Genomic DNA, 18707 nt, shown 5'->3' on the forward strand with positions numbered 1-18707 from the left:
TTTTAACCCAAGTGTTCTCAATCTGCTTCTGCTTCCTGAGAAGCCTGGCATGTTTGGAGATTTCAGCATTTGTTTGATCAGATAAACGTTTAGATAAACAGCAGATCCCTTCAGATTCCTCCTTTGATTTATCGCTAGCTTGTGTTTTTGATTCACAAACCTGATGAGGATCGCTGGTTTATCCGTCTCCTTTCTCCTGGGGAGCGGGTGGCAGGTCTCAATGGTATTTATATCCAGGGAAATCCCTTTAGTCATGAGAAATGATTCCACTTGGGGTTCCAGAGACTCTCCATCGCTCCCCGTCTCAGAAGAACCGCTAGGAATGCAGGCATTGCTAATAGCACTAGCAATGCTAGCTCCAGCTGCATTTAGCTTTGCCAGAGGTTTGATCTGTAATCCAGTAAGAATGACAGTACTCATCCTTGCTTGTTGTTCCATGTCGTCCACTCTTTTCTCCAAAATCTCGAAACCAATTATCTTGTTGCTCGTTTTGAGCTCGGAGTCTTCAGAACTCTTCAATTGTTGAGAGGAGCTAGCTTAGCATGGATTTCGTTGAGTGCAGCTTTAATGTCATAACTGTTACTTGTTGCTTGGTTTTTCTTCGGTGCCATGGTCGGCTGTCTTTCTTTGAGATAATCAGCTTTTAAGTCGCTTGACGATAGTTGAAACATCTTTTAAGTTGCTTGAAAATCTTTGTGAGAGCAGCCGGCAGGCAAAACGTATCCGTTCGTTAACCCAGAAGTCCTGAGTTGATTAAATCTTTTTAAGTATCTGTTTGTGGACCATGTATCGAGATGTGTATCCAATCATGTGAGAGGGAAAGATTCACAACCTTATATGAACACATTTACTCAACAGGACAAACCTGTTTCTTATAGTAAGTTCTTAAATAAGTATATCGGGTCAGGACATAAAAGATCAAGGACATACAATTTGTACGATCTTGTGTTAGGATCATCTTTGTGTAAAACAAGCCTTAGGATTTGGCTCCAAAGGTGCTGAAGATCTTGTGTTTAATTTGTCCTTCCCTGCTACCTGCCCCTGGAGTGCAAGATGTTTGACGGTTCAGCCCCTTTGATTGATTTTGTTGGTCCATTAATATGAATGAGTTCACATGAGAACACAAACATAAATCCCAAAACACCTTGCACAGCCGGTGTAATGAGCCATTCTTTGATGCACCCTTGAGCAAATAGAAACAAGATGCGCCTTCACACATGACAGTCTTCCTTTAATAAGTGGCACACAGACATACAAGTAAACAACAAGCGGACAGCAACATGACTGAGTGATGGTTGTATTTACTTTCCTGCCACTACTAGGAGCGCTTGTTGGTTATGATAACTCGCATTTTCAGAGATGGTCCTATATGCGTTCATCTGCCAGAATGTTAGGTCAAAGAATTTGTGCCAGAGAGAAACTGACTAAATGACTAGAAAGTAATGAAAATCTCTAAATTAATTGGAATTTTAGCAATCTCTAAGCCTAAGCTACGCTCACACCGTCCTTGGCAAACGACCACTTACAATGAGAGTATGTAAACACATGTACATGCGCGATGGAGGCTTCCTCAGTCAAAACACTAACGTCGCTACACATGCTTCTGCGACCATTTTCGGGCTCTATGTATAAAATGTATGGCCATTGAACAAGCTTTGGAAGTTAAACCAGATTGGATTTATACAAATTAGGGACTTGGCTTTGCTAGTGACGTATGGATGCCGTCCTTTTTAATTTACTGAAGTGCCAACCATTTGAAATTTCATCACAGAGGAGAAATTATTGATTGCGGTTTGTGCTCAGTTGGAATTATATGACACCAAGCAGGATTCATGAGATTTGCACCACTTTTACTTTTTGCGCCAAGCCTTTCCTAACTTTAGCAGCAGTCCAGTGTGAGCACCACATACTAAATGCTCATTTAACCCTTGTGCTATCCTAGGCACTTTAATATTGGGAGTTGGGTCATCTAGACCCACTAGAGCAGGGGTCGGCAAGGAAGAGAGCAGTGTGAACGCACGGAGGGGGCGTGTCTGCAGCTGTAAACGCCGACCAGAATCTGTTGCGGAAGGGAACCTTTTTCTAGAAAGACAGTCAGTGGGGGCACATGAGCGCCCCCCAAAAAAGGCCTTTTCCCCCCCTAGACTAGCACTACCCACTTCTGCGTGAAATTAATTAAATTTGCGTCAGGGCACCCCTACTATCCTGTCACCTTACTGCTACAATGACCGTATGTTGCGTTGTCTGTGTAGAACACGCTGGAGGGGGGGTTGCACGCGGGGAAAAACAACGAACAGGTAGAGGGGGGGGCGGGGCTTCGACTCACCGCTTATGATTCTAGACCCGCAACAAACTAACAGCTGCTTCCTAATAAAACAAAGTTGTCATCCAAAAAATGAATTTATTTTTTGGGGTTTACTGAATTTAAAGAAAAAAATAAATAGACAGGAGTCTGGATCAAAGTGAATTTATTTCCATCATCTCACTCATCCTAACTCTGAGTGTTTGACAGACTGAATTGTCTATTCAAGGTTGTGGAAAATGGACAAAAGATCAAAGGAAACATCACACTCAAAGAATAAAAATAATTAAAATACATAATAAAATGTATATCCTGGCTGCATTTTGAATCAATACAAGTATTGTCAAATGAACTATTGCAAAATATCAGCACATCATTTTTTTCTAACACACCTAGTGTTGTGATTCCCTGTGCTTTCATCTCAGAGGAAAACTGATCCAAATGTCTCTTTGAGAGGATCAGGTTGCTGACCCCCCCACTACACAGTGCTCTGAACCTTTTTTCTTCAATGATTTGTGATCTTCACTGGTGTCCATGGATTACATGAAATCTTTCCACCTTTATCCACCTTTGTCCTGGTAGGGAGAACACGTCAATGTAGGGGGGGGGGGGGGGGGGGGTCATAGGATAGCACAAGGGTTAACTACCTGTGTAAAGTGTGTTTAGCCCGTTTAGCACATTCTTGAAAATGCATCACATGGTGTGAAAGTAGCATAAGACTTTAAGCAAGAACCGACCAGTGTGTATTTCACTGATACTACAGTGTTCCCCTGCGTATTCTCGCTTCACTGTAAGCGGTTTCATGCTTTCACTGATTTTTTTCCCTGTCACGTGACTCCTGCGGAGTTCATCACAAAAACTCAGCACAATATGCTTGTATGTAATTATTTATGATGTTATGGCATTAAGTTATGCCTTTAGCTTCTGAAATTAATAATCACCCGCATTTGAGAATAGGTATGACTGTGTATAACAGCTGAAGGACCAGATGGACTCAGTTATCATTACTCAGAGCTGTACTGTACTTTCAAAGTAACATTTTCTATTGCAACTTTGTTTTGCCAATGTAAGCGTTGTTATTGTGCTTCTCTCGACCAATGTGGAAATACTGGTCTATCAGGACTTGATTTGTTATCTAAAAACCGTCAGAGTTGGGGGGGGGGGGGTGCCAGCAAAAAAGAAGCTAGTAAAAAAAGTGTTTTGGCTGCAAAACAACATATCCCTGTACGATTGAATAAGGTTTATCGGAGATGAATGCAGGGAATTTATAGACAGATTAAGAGCGGTGATATTCTGAAAAGCTCTGAAAATGATCTTAATTTACAAACCAGGACTAAATTGAAAAATTCTATTAAAGACCCACTCCAATTAAATCGTGTTCTTGATGTTTTTAACATGTTCCTGTAGCATTTTTCTCACGATGGAAGACATATGTAATATAGAATTTAAGATTAAAACGGCAGTTCTGAGTATTTCTTAATTCAAATCATTATGGATCAGGAGCAGATAAAAGTCTGTGGTTTGAAAAAACTCAGGTTTGTGACGCAGAAACTTCAATGGGCAGGCCAAAATCTCCCTGCTTCACTCCATTCTGATGCATCCACTTGCAGACACATAGAAACATTAACATCTTCACTTGTCCGAACTACCACCTGGTTCTAAAAAGTATGGCTGGATAGCTCCAATAGTACTCGCCATTTTTGTTGCACTGTTAATGTTAGATTGGGGCTGTGAGGGGGTGTAAGCTAGCAGGAAAGAGTAAAAACAAAGGAATGATGGGATATCAGTGTTGGGCTTAATTTCCCGCCCACAACTCGGCTGCAAATTTCTGATGAACTACTGCAGAAAATATGTTTAAAAAGGTTAAAAAAAGGACAGGCTTTTTAATTTAGTCTAAAAGCAGCACAACTATTGTCACCAGTCACAACAGATAAAACTATAGTTGGAGTAGGAGTTTAAATTAACAAGAAAGGACATGTCGGATTATAATGAACAACCAAACAAAAAATACATTGTTTAAAGCTGTTTAGAAAATAAAAAAACAATCCCTCTCAACCCTATTTTCCACACTATAGGGGCCCTTTTGCAGGCCCTACATTTTTTCAGAAAATGACAGTGTGCCAAATAATCCTGAGCACTTTATATATAGATTAATTATGCTTGTGCTTACTGATGTCAAAGCAATTATGAGAGATACATGGCGTTCTGTCAAAATGGTTGGTTGGGTGTTATTGGGAATACGTTAACACGCTATTGTGCAGCGGCGTCGGACAATGGGTTTTTTTGACGGGTTACTAGCAAAGTTGTGTGTTAGCATGGTCACAGTAATGTTTGTGTAAGTAGTATCAGTCTGTTTTTTTACGTGTTGCAAAGATGGTTGGGAGTTACAGGTAGCCTATTTTAAATTAGTTAACGAGGCTAACATGTAGCATGTCACAAACAAATTCTAGAGTTACCATGAATGAAGTTAATAAAGTCTGACTGATTGATTGACTTATCTCTGTCTTATTTGTCTCTTTTGTCTGCGCCTATTAGTTCGATGTGCATAACATCTGACATAAGTATTAAATTAGACCATTGACAGTGCAACTCGTGTAACTGATAACCTAGTAGAGAATTAAAACCTTAAAATACAATTTTTACCAAAAACGTTTTAAATAAAATAAAAAAAAAACAGATAAAGACCACATTAACTGATTACTATTTTGATTACTGGAGAGTAGTAATAATATAACTTACTAAATCTAAATCTATTTATTTTCATTAGTATTGTTTTATTTGAATCAATGAGTTCTCATCAAGATCAACTTTTATCTTCATTTGTATATTTTTGTTATTTGCTGTTTAGCAGCAAAGCAAACTTTTAGAGTTGAGTGTAAAAATATTTTTATGTCAGGCTTTTTTCTTATCATACTACAGAATCCTTCTTGTTTTGATAAGAAAATCTTTATAATTTTCCAGTTATTAAATGTAATTGTTTATGAAAAACGGTAAAACGCAAATTGTTATTTCAACAGAACACTTTACGCGACACTTTTTTAAAACAAGTTAAACCATTTGCGTTTTCTACATGGCTCCAGAATACTAAGATAAAGACTAACAGAAACAATCAATTTAGATGAAAATAGCTAATGGTTAAAAAGTCATTTTTTCTTTATCTTTTTTAATGCTTCTAATGCTAAAGAACTGCATGTGGATTGTGCCAAACCCGCTTTAACCTTGTATATTTCATATTTCCTCACAAGATGATCCCTGTGAGGCTAGATTATAATTTCCACCTTCAGAACATTTAAGAAAAGTAGGCCACGGGTCTGCCTTTATGAAGACTATTTATTTCATGACATCTTGTTTTGCAGGTTTTAGAAAGACAGATCAAGTCTGGCACAGCAGACATGGAGCTGAATGCTGATACTCAGGAAACCAACGAGTTCAGTCAAATAGGAGTTGCGTGTGACACAGCTTGTTAGCATTCTGATATCTGTGCTTGCTGTGCGCCTAATGTTTCCCCTCCAAAAGTAACAATAAGCAGTTAACTAACTAACTGCTGGAGGCCAGACTTTGCAAATTAGCAGCTGACGACAGAAAGACTGACATCTCAACCAATTAAGAAACGCTCAGGCCGGCTAAAACTCCCATCTTCATCCAGCGTTTAGAAAACGGCATCTGGTGCCGGAGTCAATCCGAGTCACTCATCTGTCGTGGACTTGACACCTATTTTAATATGATTTACACAACCTGGGCTGAATGAAATTTGCATGACTTCAAATGAAACTCTGTTTAAAGAAGCGATCGCTTGCACATTCTGCTAGCTAAGCAGGAAAAATATAATGGCTTTGACAGGATATCCAACAATCAATTCTCTTAAAAAATCATGAAAACGGTGGTGAACAGACTTATCATTTTGAGATCACACATCAGGAGAAGCCATCACCTTATTTATTCAGCAGAAGAACTGATGAGTCAGAAGCAGCTGCAACGCAGCAGGACAAGTGTTGAAAGTTATGCTGACCCAAAAGAGGAGAAAAGACAGAAACGGACATGGCGACACAGTGAGGAGGCAGCAACCCTAGAGGACGGAGAGTCAGATGCTAAACTTACAGGATTTTAAGACAAATGTGGAAATCATGAGCGAACAAAATGCCCTTGTTGCAGAAGGGAGAGATGAAGGGAGACCGGGAGAAGACCTTGATGTTTGGTGGGGTTAATCACTGAGCGTGTGGAGGGAAGAGCAGAGTCTTGTTGGAGTGACAGCTGAGTTAAAACCTTCATCAGGCTTTGCTGTCCTGCCCCGAAGATGTCAAAGAGTCTGGAAAGGCGAGACGCATGTCAAATGCTAACTGCTCAATGCTATCTCTGAAATGTTCAACACATGAGCGGAAGCTCAACTTCTTCCCCTCAGTTAATAATGATAATCAGGGGGACTACGTAAGGGATTCTGGCCGACAAAGTGTGCATTATCAGATTAATGCACGCTGCGGAAGTGTTAATTTCTGATAATGCACACTTTGAAGGCCATTAACCCGCTTATAGCATTGTCAATTACAAAAGAAATAAATATTCATTCATTTTTGGTACTTTATTCTTTTTAATTTTTTAAGTTTAGACAGCTTTTTTCACAAAAAACGGATTATTTGTTACGTGCTGCGATCAGTTGTCACGGTAACATAACTACGCGCCACTTGGCCGGGTGACTGGCACCGACCTCGACTGCAGCGGCAAAAGAAAGCAATATAAATTGTGATTGTCACGATAGGTTAAATAAAGCATCGGTTTGGAGAGAACCTCTTACCGTTTTATTTTTTTCCAGGTGATGGAGCAAAAGTTTGTTTTAAATAAGCTGGCGCAGTGATATAGAACATTTTAGCTATGTGACCTGAACTTCTTTTGTAGGTGTGCACTATCAGTGAAGATTATCACTTTTTAATCCACACTCAGCAGCCAATCAGAATCAAGTATTTACCTAGACCATGTTATAAAGCAGTGTTTTTCAACCTTTTTTGAGCCACGGCACACTTTAACCTTGACAAAAATCCCGCGGCACACCAGCATCCAAAAAAAAAAAACCCCAGAAATTCATGGTCTGTTTTGATCGACAGCCCCCCCCCCCGCAATCTCACGTGGATTTTTGTGATAATTGTGGCAGAAAAAGCAGGAATTTGCGGCTGTTTTATCTAAGACATGAACCACCAGCTAAAGACGAGCTTTAGCTGGTATTTTTGTTAGAACTGAGCGACTTTATCAGCAGAATTAAGAACAAGGAAGTGAAGACTTCAACCACTTCTGATTGGTCAGACTGATGACATGTGATTGAGCCTTCAAGAATGATTGGCAGAGACAGTTAAGGGGCGGGACTTTTCCTTACACACTTATAGCTGCAGCTATATCGCGGTACCGTGATTCTTATCAAAATGTCTTTAATAGAATTAAATAAACACAAAGAAAAAGTAATTTTAAGATCTTTTATATTCCTAACTACTCAGTGTTTTATCAGGGCCTGTTTGGATGAACACAGAGCTGATTTCCTGGAGATGGAAAATGTTTTTAGATCAGTGAATGAGGGCAATTTCCCACGGCGCACTTGACCATCTCCCACGGCACACTAGAGTGCCGTGGCACACTGGTTGAAAAACACTGTTATAAAGCATGGTAATCCTAAAGTCTTATCATTTTCTGTGGAGGTTTTATTGTAATATCACTTGTGTAAGGACAATAAAGTGGCATTGCTGTTGCCTCCTTTGCAGGAAATAGCATGGAGAACAATATTAGCATAAATGCAGTTTCTAAGCAGGGGCTGTTGTTCATTATTTGACTCACTCCTGTGGCTTGCGTTTATTTAATAATCTAGTGGAGTAATAAAATCCTGCTGGCATCCCAGCAGTGGTGTCTGATCTTTCAATGTCCTTAAAACAGTCAACTCGGTGTTAGGATTAAAGGGGACCCACCCTGCAGACGTTAAATTAAATAAAGAGTAACAAATTAACTACAAATGAGCTAATTAAGCCCTTAAAACCCAAAAATGATTACTTCTTTTCTTGTTGTGCTTGACCTGGTGCACGTGTGCCTAAGGTCCAAGTCAAAGAAAGCTCACATTTATTTGTCCTAAAGCTCTGCAGCCTTCATTTCTCTCAATTCGAAAGGAAACCCCAATAGATTTCTTACCAATCTTGCAGCCAAAACAGAGTAGGGTGAAAAAAAGAGACAAAAAGCTTAGGTGGTGGATCGCCAACAACTTAAAGGATCAGATAGCCTTTATAGATGGGGGGAGAGGGGTCTATTACAGGAGGATAACAATCAGCACAGCACCCTGACCTAAGAATGGATGAAGAGTGGTTAAAACATCAGGCATCTGACTGTTTTTTAATTTATTGGACAAACATGCTTTTTTTATATTTCATATATGATGGCTTCCTTATGGGTTCCTTTTCACTAACATCATTTATAATGTCAAACATGGCGGTGGTACCTTTATTGTGTGGGATTGTTTTACTGATAAGCACAGAAAAATTCAGAAACCTTTTTTTTAATTTTTTTTACTAAATGCTTAGCACCTGTGTTTGACTTACAGTTCAGTGAAACACTGATCTGATAAATACCTTTATAAAACTAGTCTTAAATTGCCTGTGCTGTCTGCTGTGGGCTTTGGTGGACTGCTGGGCTTCTTGCCTTCACTGGAGCATTCAATGTGATCCAGATGCCAGCTCAGACGAAGAAAACAAAGACGTACACCAATGTATTTGTCTGTAAGTGGATGTATCCGAATGGAGCGGAACAGGGAGCTTTTGGCCCGCTGACTGTAGCACAGCCCCTACGTCACTACTACAGGCTTTTGCATTTTGTCTGCTCCGGATTCACAACAATTTGAATAAGTAAAAACTCAGAAAAACAATCTTGAGCTTAATTTTCTTTACAAATGTCTTCCATTATGAGAGAAATGCTACAAGAACAAATTAAAAACACATAAAATACAATTTGGAGTGGGTCTTTAAGTTGTAAATCAATCAGATTTGCCTTAACATGTCCAGAGGGTTAATCAAAAGAAGTACAACATAGCAAAGGACATGAAGTGGAACCTGTTTGATAATCCCTGAAAAAAATGTGTGTTATGTAAATTTGTGCAACTATGTGATACATCTCAAAATCTGAACTTTTGCAAAACAGCACCACATTTTTACATACACCTGTCCTGTTCTATTTTTTTATGTCAAAGTAAAGCTTTGCCCTGTCTGAGTTCTGCACTTAAGTTCAGCAAAGCAAAAAGAAAGAGCCAATTCATCTTCTTCCTTCTTCCTGACAGCAAGGTCGGCGTCATTTAAGGCGTATGAACAATTGAGGGTCAACTTAAACTGCTGTATTATTGATTTCCTGACTCTAATAGCACTTACACTTTATAAAGGCCTTTTATTAATTATGTAAGGAGAAAACTAGATTAATACAAATTCACTGTCAATACTGAAGTTTCGTAATATCCAAAAAATGAACTCTGAAAAAAATCTGGTTCTACTGTCAGATGAGAATTTTTTAGTTCCACTTATTCACCATATGGAGTTTCTGCTGTAAAGCTTCCTGCAAAAGAAATGGGTTCTGCTAAAGATCTTGTGACCTACAATGCAAAAACTGGACTTCTACTTGTTGCTCCAGTCAACTTGGTGAAACCAGCTGCACTGACATTTTCAGGATGCTAAAATTGAGGTTTTTTGTCTTCAAAATTGCCCGTCCTGCTCCATTTATTTCAAAAGAAGAGCTCTCTAACGCCAGCTTCTCTGTGGAGATCATGCAAACCAGTAGGTGGCACACTTACTTTGTTTCAGGCCTTACATTTTGCCATGCATGGCCAGCATGTGAACAGCAACAGTAATTCATTGAAGTGCATGAGTGTGGGAGACTAAGTGGAAAAGAGTGATGCAAAATAAAGGTTGACACACAGAAGGCAGCAGAAAAAGTTGAAAGCGTCTTTCACACAGAAAGTAAGGTTTCAATCAGGAAGTTCACACTTACAGTATTCTGGGGTGGGGAAGTTCACTGGAGGGCTTCTAATCGATGGGGGCGTTGTCTTGATGGCCGGACTAAAGGGTAGCCTGGTTGAGCTGGGGGCCACTGGTGGAAACTCGCCATTGGCTGAAAAAAAAGCAACATATTTGTTAAAATTTGAATGAAATATTGCTGCTGCTCTAAGGAAAAGTGAAGAAAGCACATAAGCACTAGACCCCTTACTGTCACAGAAGATGTGGAACCACCAGCAGGGGTCATCCTTTCATTTGGACGACCAGTGCATGAGGAGCGAAATGTAGAACACAGAGCTTTACTCTGTCTCTTCCTGACTATCACACAGATGATGGCTGGGTGCTACGTGGCAATCTATCAAGCCTCCAGCCTCCCTGCTTTCCCTGGACTGAGATCATAGGCTTGTAGGCACCTTGATCTCTACTGCTTCAAATTCAAACCCAGACGGAAATCTTCTGGGTGAAATACAAACTGACTTTCTATGAGAACTTGAGACAGAGAATGTCAACGATAGGACAGTTTTAAGCTGAAATAGATGAGTATGAGTTTAGCTGTTGTCCTACCTCCACCCTCTTGAAATTACCTTGTACTGATTTAGCTCATATCTTTGTGGAGAACAACTATTAACTATTAATTAATGTATGTGGTTGTTTTCACTGCGTTGTGATGGCTGCAGTTGCATAATGAGATCTATTTACTGTTTTGTTTATTCAGTTCATTTAGAGGCATACAAATGCTTCATAAAGGGTTGAGTGATTCAGACGCAGCACTACTGAAGGCGTGTAATGCACGGTCCGCCACTGGGCATGACGCATAACATCGTAAAACATCTTGCTAGCACATGGCCTCTAAAAAGAAAAGTAAAACAAGACCAAACAAGAGTTTTAAACTTTACAAATGTCCTTTTGCTCAGATTGAAAAAAATCAGATATCAAAGGTGTATTTGCTGCTGTAGCTGCTGAAACTGTTCTTTTCAGTTTTAACATTGATGGAGAGAATGACTAATGTTTACTCATCCTACGTATATATCTATATATCAAAAATAGCATTTCTTCTTTTTATGCTGGACTTGAAATTGTGTCTTGAACATTATAGTTGACATTACATAATGCAAATGTCTAGTGCACATGTGTCAAACTCTGGCCCGGAGATCATATCAAATGTCCATTAGACCAGTGTTTTTCAACCTTTTTTGAGCCACGGCACATTTTAACCTTGACAAAAATCCCGCGGCACACCAGCATCCAAAAAAAAAAAATAATAAGCAGAAATTCATGGTCTCTATTGATCGACACCCCCCCCCCCCCCCCCCCCGCAATCTCACGTGCATTTTGTGATAATTGTGGCCAAAAAAGCAGGAAGTTGCGGCTGCTTTTTCTAAGAGATGAAATAAAAGTTAAATTAGAAAATTTAGAAACTGTTTGTTTGTCCGTTGAGGTTTCTAGACATTTCACGCGCACTCATTGTGCGCTGGGACACTGGCCCTTTAAGCCAATGCATCATGGGAGATGTAGTGTGAAAACTGCCGAAAAAGGGCAGAAAGACTCGCGTCTGTGAGCTTCATTGTTTTGTTCACGGTCTGACACGGTCTGACACCAGACTCTGTGGAAAGCTACACCGCTAAAGAAGAGCTTTAGCTGGTATTTTTGTTGGAACTGAGAGACTTTATGAGCAGAATTAAGAACAAGGAAGTGAAGACTTTAACCACTTCTGATTGGTCAGACTGCTTACATGTGATTAAGCCTTCAACAATGATTGGCGGAGACAGGTAAAGGGGCGGGACTTTCCCGCAAACCGCTATAGCTGCAGGTAAATACCGTCATTCTTATCAAAATGTCTTTAATAGAATCAAATAAACACAAAGAAAAAGTAATTTTAAGATCTTTTATATTCCTCACTACTCAGTGTTTTATCAGGGCCTGTTTGGATGAACAACGAGCTGATTTCCTGGAGATAGAAAATGTTTTTAGATCAGTGAATGATTAATGAGGGTAATTTCCCACGGCACACTTGACCATCTCCTACGGCAAACTAGTGTGCCGCGGCACACTGGTTGAAAAACACTGCATTAGAGTACATACTGTACCGCTAATACTACAAATCCCACAATGCTTTGCTAGTATGTTGGCGTGCAGTCAAAGCGCTCCTTTTGTCTGTTGACAGTCATTAACAGCCATGCTCCAATATCAAAATGGCCAAAAGAAAGATGAACAACAGGAGCTTTCAAGACAACATGGGAGGCAGATTATCTGTTCATGAATATAAAAGGTAGACCTGTTGACTTGTGTGCGGAGCTAACATGGCTGTAACAAAAACATATAACACAGTGGTTCTCAAACCCTGGGGGGGCACCGATTCGTACGGTGGCCCAGAAGGCTCACAACACAACACATTAACTTTACACACAACACATTAACTTAACACACAACACATTAACTTTACACACAACACATTAACTTTACACACAACACATTAACTTTACACACAACACATTAACTCACAACACAACACATTAACTCACAACACAACACAATAACTCACAACACAACACATTAACTCACAACACAACACATTAACTCACAACACAACACAATAACTCACAACACAATAACTCACAACACAACACATTAACTCACAACACAACACAACAACTCACAACACATTAACTCACAACACAACACATTAACTCACAACACATTAACTCACAACACAACACATTAACTCACAACGGAAGTAAAGCTGCAATGGAAGTGCTTTTATTCTGAAAGTTCCACTGGGCTGAGTGGCTAACTGCCTAACAGAAAGTAACGTCACAGTGAGCTGTGGAGGGAGCATGTTTCTTCTACAAGAGAAGCTAGCAGCAGCGTTGCCAGATTGGGCGGTTTTGGGTGTAAATTTGCGGTCAAAAATGCATAATTTGTGCGGTTTTAGGGTCGGTTCAGCGGGTTCTTTCCCACTCATGAATATATAAAAGCGGCCTACGTTAGGCCGTGTGGCTTTTGGAGTTCTACCGAAGCTCCGTGAACGGCAGAGCTTAATGGACCGGGTTCTGGACCTGTTGTTGGGGGAGTGCAACGCCCAGCCTCTTAGAAATTGTGTTCATTAAAGCCTGACAGTGGGGATCTCTCCACATTTGTCGTATCAAGTGTTGGGGACCGCGTGCGAATGTGTGAGAGGAAGAGGGAGGGGAAGAAAGGAGAGGAGCGCGTGCAGGGACTGGGAGGGTGTGTGTGTGGGTGGGGGGTGTTGGGGACCGAGTGAGTGTGAGAGGAGGGGGCTGAAGAAAGGAGAGGAGCGGAGCACGTGCAGCGACAGAGAGGGGTGTGAGTGCAGCACGGAGGAGTGTGCGTTAACATTATTTATACCATGGTCCGGTTGAATACTCGATTCTGATTGGCTGCTGGGTATGCGTTAAAACCTGATAACCGCACGGTGAAAAAAGAAGTTCCGGTCGGCTAGCTTAAATGATTTGTATCACTGCGCCGGCTTCTGTAAAACAACCTTTTGCTTCATCATCGGGGCAAAAACAAGCGGTAAGCGATTAACTTTCCCTCTGAATTGATGCTTTATTCAACCCATCGGGACGATCAGCATATATATATCGCCGAATCTTAACTGCAGCGGTGGTGCTGCGCGACGCGGACTATATATTACGTGATGCGGCGCGATGTTTACGCTGTTTATGAGAAAAGTGATACAAATCGAAAAAAAAAAACAAGAATTAAGGACTAAAACCTGGTTAATATGTATTGCTTTTGTAAGTGACCATGGTATAAGCGGGTTAATGGCCTTCGAAGTGTGCGGTTACTACTTTTTAACGCACTTCGCGGAAGCGTCGGACGGTTCAGGCTTCCACGGCGTGCGTTAAAAAGTAGTAACCGCACACTTCGTCGGCCATTAACCCTTAAGTAGCTTCTCTTGTAGAAGAAACATGCTCCCTCCACAGCTCACTGTGACGTTACTTTCTGTTAGGCAGTTAGCCACTCAGCCCAGTGGAAATTTCAGAATAAAAGCACTTCCGTGCAGCTTTACTTCCGTTGTGAGTTAATGTGTTGTGTTGTGAGTTAATGTGTTGTGTTGTGAGTTATTGTGTTGTGAGTTATTGTGTTGTGAGTTAATGTATTGTGTTGTGAGTTAATGTGTTGTGTTGTGAGTTAATGTGTTGTGTGTAAAGTTAATGTGTTGTGTTGTGAGTTAATGTGTTCTGTTGTGAGTTAATGTGTTGTGTTGTGAGTTAATGTGTTGTGTTGTGAGTTATTGTGTTGTGTTGTGAGTTAATGTGTTGTGTTGTGAGTTAATGTGTTGTGTGTAAAGTTAATGTGTTGTGTTGTGAGTTAATGTGTTCTGTTGTGAGTTAATGTGTTGTGTTGTGAGTTAATGTGTTGTGTTGTGAGTTATTGTGTTGTGAGTTAATGTGTTGTGTGTAAAGTTAATGTGTTGTGTGTAAAGTTAATGTGTTGTAAATTAATGTGTTGTGTGTAAAGTTAATGTGTTGTGTTGTAAGTTAATGTGTTGTGTTGTGAGTTATTGTGTTGTGTTGTGAGTTTATGTGTTGTGTTGTGAGTTAATGTGTTGTGTGTAAAGTTAATGTGTTGTGTTGTGAGTTATTGTGTTGTGTTGTGAGTTTATGTGTTGTGTTGTGAGTTAATGTGGTGTGTGTAAAGTTAATGTGTTGTGTTGTGACCCTTCTGGGCCACCGTAGATTCATCTCGGGGGGAGTCACCCGGTGGGACAAGGCTGAGAAGTGGGGGGCGGAATAATTTTTGAAGGTTGGAATTTCTTCAAACGGGACCGCATATCTGCAGTTCTTACATCACTAGCAATAACCTAATCCTCACTGTGACATCTGAAGACTTATATTTGTTGTTAACGTCTGTTTTGATGTATTTAAAAAACGGTAATGCCGTAATGTTGATGCATTTTGTACAAAACAAGAACCCTAAAAGCATGGCTGTTCTCCACACTTTGTGAAGAGATGGGAAAAAAACACTCAGCCGTGGTGTTCCACGGCGAGGCCAGGTGGCTCTCTTGAAGAATAGTTTTGTCTCGTGTTTTAGAGCTCAGAGAAGAAACCTGGGTATTTTTGGAAGACGAAAATATGTATGACATTGCTAACAAGTTTATTGATGATTAGTTTCTGATGAAACTGGCCTTACTCAGCAATACTCAGCGGGGGGAATGAACATTTTTCCTCCTCCAAACGGGAGAACAAGAGAAAAAGTTTGAGAACCACTGATATAACATAAAAAGACAATATACGAAAAGGTTAAGCATTACATATCAATTGCAGTTAATTTTTCTATAAATATTGAGTTTGCCCTTGACTTTACTTCACTGCTTAATTTTGGCCCACTGTGAATTTCAGTTTGACATCCCTGGTTTAGAGCTCTGTAATTCTGTGAGTATGAAATGTTTACTCTGGGAGGAAATTGGTTTATTTTCCCAGAGCAAGACTAAAATCTATAGTATTGGCTTTATTTTAAGTCCTTAGAATGTGTAGTTCAGCATGTATAGTAACACAATTCAGAACCATTTTTCATAAATGGGAATATAAAAAAGTTTAAATCAAATGATGTGCAATAGTTGTTTGAGTAGCAGAAAAATCTATTTTCTTTTAAATGGAAACGTGGTTGCGATAAATGTTTTTTTCTAATTGTGCAGTGTTACCGTACAGTGTTAGTTTAATGAAAATATAGATCTGATTTCTCCGTTGAGTATCTTCAGGTTAAATGCAAATGTTTAATCAATGTCTGAAGGAAATATAAACATAAAAAGCATTGAGCAGTTTTCACCTTTGACCACAGCCATTTTGTGTAGAAGAAGCTCTCTAATTACATTTGATCAAGCGATGTCGGACATTTGCATTTACTTTAACGTCCATCCGTGAGGCTATTTACGAAGAGACGGCTAGTTTCTTAAAGAGCCTATGCCATGCCATTCTTAAGCCTTTTATAGTAAATAACATCCATGCATATGATAGTATGTTACCTCTGGCACAGAAAAAAACAAATGTTTAATTAAAAATGAGTTGTTTTCCTACCCGAAAGTAAGACGACTCATAACATCAACCTAGAGTCTGCCTCGGCAGCATGTGCAGCGTGTCTGTGTTTTGCCCTTCCTGGAAGGGCCTGCTCTCACTGGTCTACGTCAGCTCGTGGAAACCTGCTCATTTTCATGGATTGGGAGGGGCTTGTGTGTGTGTGTAATCATTTTTCAAAATGGACGAGCTTGTAGATTTGATTTGAGAACTTGTAAAATAAAATGCTGACTTCCGGCCTCAATACCTCTTCTGACAAACGCTCAAATGTGACAGCAAGTATCTCAATAACTTTGTATTAACACAGAGAGTGAACTACAAATGCATTTCTAAAGAAAAAATAAATAAAATAAATAAATAAAAAATTAAGATTGATTTTCTCACAAAATATTGATTGTAGCATGAATATGCTGACGAGCCTTCACTACAGGCTCATATAAATGTAGACATTTATCCATTTTGGAGAGATTATTGATTTTTACAGAAAGTTGTTTTAACGAAGCTTGCACTTTGTTGACGGCCCCTTGGCAGCCGCCTCGCAGCCGTGTCTCCTTTTACAGCTCGAAAAGTATAATTTTCATTAAAAAGTAACCGGAATGAACGCCTGATTGGAAGAAAAATGCGTCATGTAAACAGGCTGTTCGGAATACTCTGCCCCGATCAGTCTCATTCGGATCAAAATTTCTTTCTGATCGAGGTAGATGAGTTATGCCGATTTTTGATCCGATCATGTAAACAGTTCATTCCAATCGTGGCTCACTACTGCTTTGGCTGTGCGTCATGCATAGACAGTGTGGCGCTCCAGAGGAGGCTTTGGAGTGTGAACAGAACCGGCCGGCTGCTCCCGCGTGAGCGAGCTGCCGAGAACCATGTCTCCTGGTAGAACTGTCTCCCCAAGCAGAGGCTTGAAATGCTGCGCAGTCCGTGGTCAGATGAAACCAAAATAGAACTTTTTGGTTAGAACTCTACTCATTTGCGTCCAAAGAACCTATTGTAAAGCATGGGGACGGAAATATCATGCTTTGGGCTGTTTTTCAGCAAAGAGAAAAGAATGACTGACCTGTGTAAAGGAAAGAATGAATGGGGCCACGTATCGTCAGATTTTGAGTGAAAAGCTTCCATCGGCAATTGCATTGAAGATTAAACATGGCTGGATCTTTTAGCACGACAACAATCCCAAACACATTGCCTGGGTAACAAAGGAGTGGCTCCGTAAGAAGTATTTAAAGGTCCTGGAGTGGCCTAGCCAGTCTCCAGAGCTCAACCCCATAGAAAATCTTAGGAGGGAGTTGAAAGTCCGCGTTGCCCAGCAACAGCCCTAAAGCATCACTGCTCTAGAGGAGATCTGCATGGAAGAATGGACCAAAATACCAGCAACAGTTTGTGAAAACTTACAGAAAATGTTTGACTGCTCTCATTGCCAACAAAGGGTGTATAACAAAGTATTGAGTTAAGCTTTTGTTATTGACCAAACACCTTTTTCCACTATGATTTACATTTAAATTCTTCAAAAATCTCACAATGTGATTTTATGGATCTTTTTTCTCCCTTTGTCTCTCATAGTTGAAGTAAACTGTGATGAAAAACACAGGCATCTTTCATCTTTTAAGTTAGTGAACTTGCACAATTGGTGGCTGACTAAATACTTTTTAGTGGCTCAGGTGGTTGAGCGGGTCGTCCAATGATCGAAGGGTTGGCGGTTCGATCCCCGCTCCCACCAGCCAACTGTCGTTGTGTCCTTGGGCAAGACACTTCACCCTCCTTGCCTCCAGTGTGGCTCCACTGGTGTGTGAATGCGCATGAATGATCCCGGTGATGGTCAGAGCAGCCGTAGGCGCGAACTGGCAGCCAAGCCTCTGTCAGTCTGCCCCAGGGCAGCTGTGGCTACAACCATAGTTTACCATCACCAAGAATGAATGAGGAGTGACTGAATAATGGACACAATGTAAGCGCTTTGGGTGTCTTGAAAGGCGCTGATAAATCCAATCCATTATTATTATTATTATTATTATTATTTTTTGCCCCACTGTACATCTTCATTTTGGCATCTGGCTCAAAAGTACTATGGCTGGATAGCTCCAATATTACTCACCATTTTTGTTGCACCGGTAATATTAGATCGGGGTTGTGAGGGGAGAGGGTATAAACAGATGCGTTATGGTGAGTGGGGTTGGGCTCACAACTCTGAGGTGAACTTCTATTAAACTACTGTCGCTCTCCAGAAACTACTTTCTAGAAAACACAAATTTTTCAATATTGGCTAAAATCGACATAATCATAATTAAGAGACCACTGGGAACGCTTTGAAATAGATCAAAAGATGATTGGAGTGGGACTATGTAGAAAATGAATGTCTTGTTGCAGCTT

The 18707-nt window shown here is 40.2% G+C and overlaps 1 protein-coding gene across 3 annotated transcripts in view; it reads right to left on the reverse strand.

Moving 5' to 3' along the window:
- Window positions 1–18707, reverse strand: part of alk (ALK receptor tyrosine kinase) — a 705488-nt gene that overhangs the window by 89145 nt on the left and 597636 nt on the right. For all 3 annotated transcript variants that reach the window (XM_023951462.2, XM_023951461.2, XM_078940523.1), the window contains exon 11: window positions 10298–10417. In XM_023951462.2, coding sequence (XP_023807230.1) covers window positions 10298–10417 — 120 coding nt within the window. The remainder of the gene's footprint in view (window positions 1–10297; window positions 10418–18707) is intronic.

The sequence above is a fragment of the Oryzias latipes genome, chromosome 22, assembly GCF_053564925.1.
Source record: "Oryzias latipes strain Hd-rR chromosome 22, Olatipes_Hd-rR_3.1".
Classification (NCBI taxonomy): domain Eukaryota; kingdom Metazoa; phylum Chordata; class Actinopteri; order Beloniformes; family Adrianichthyidae; genus Oryzias; species Oryzias latipes.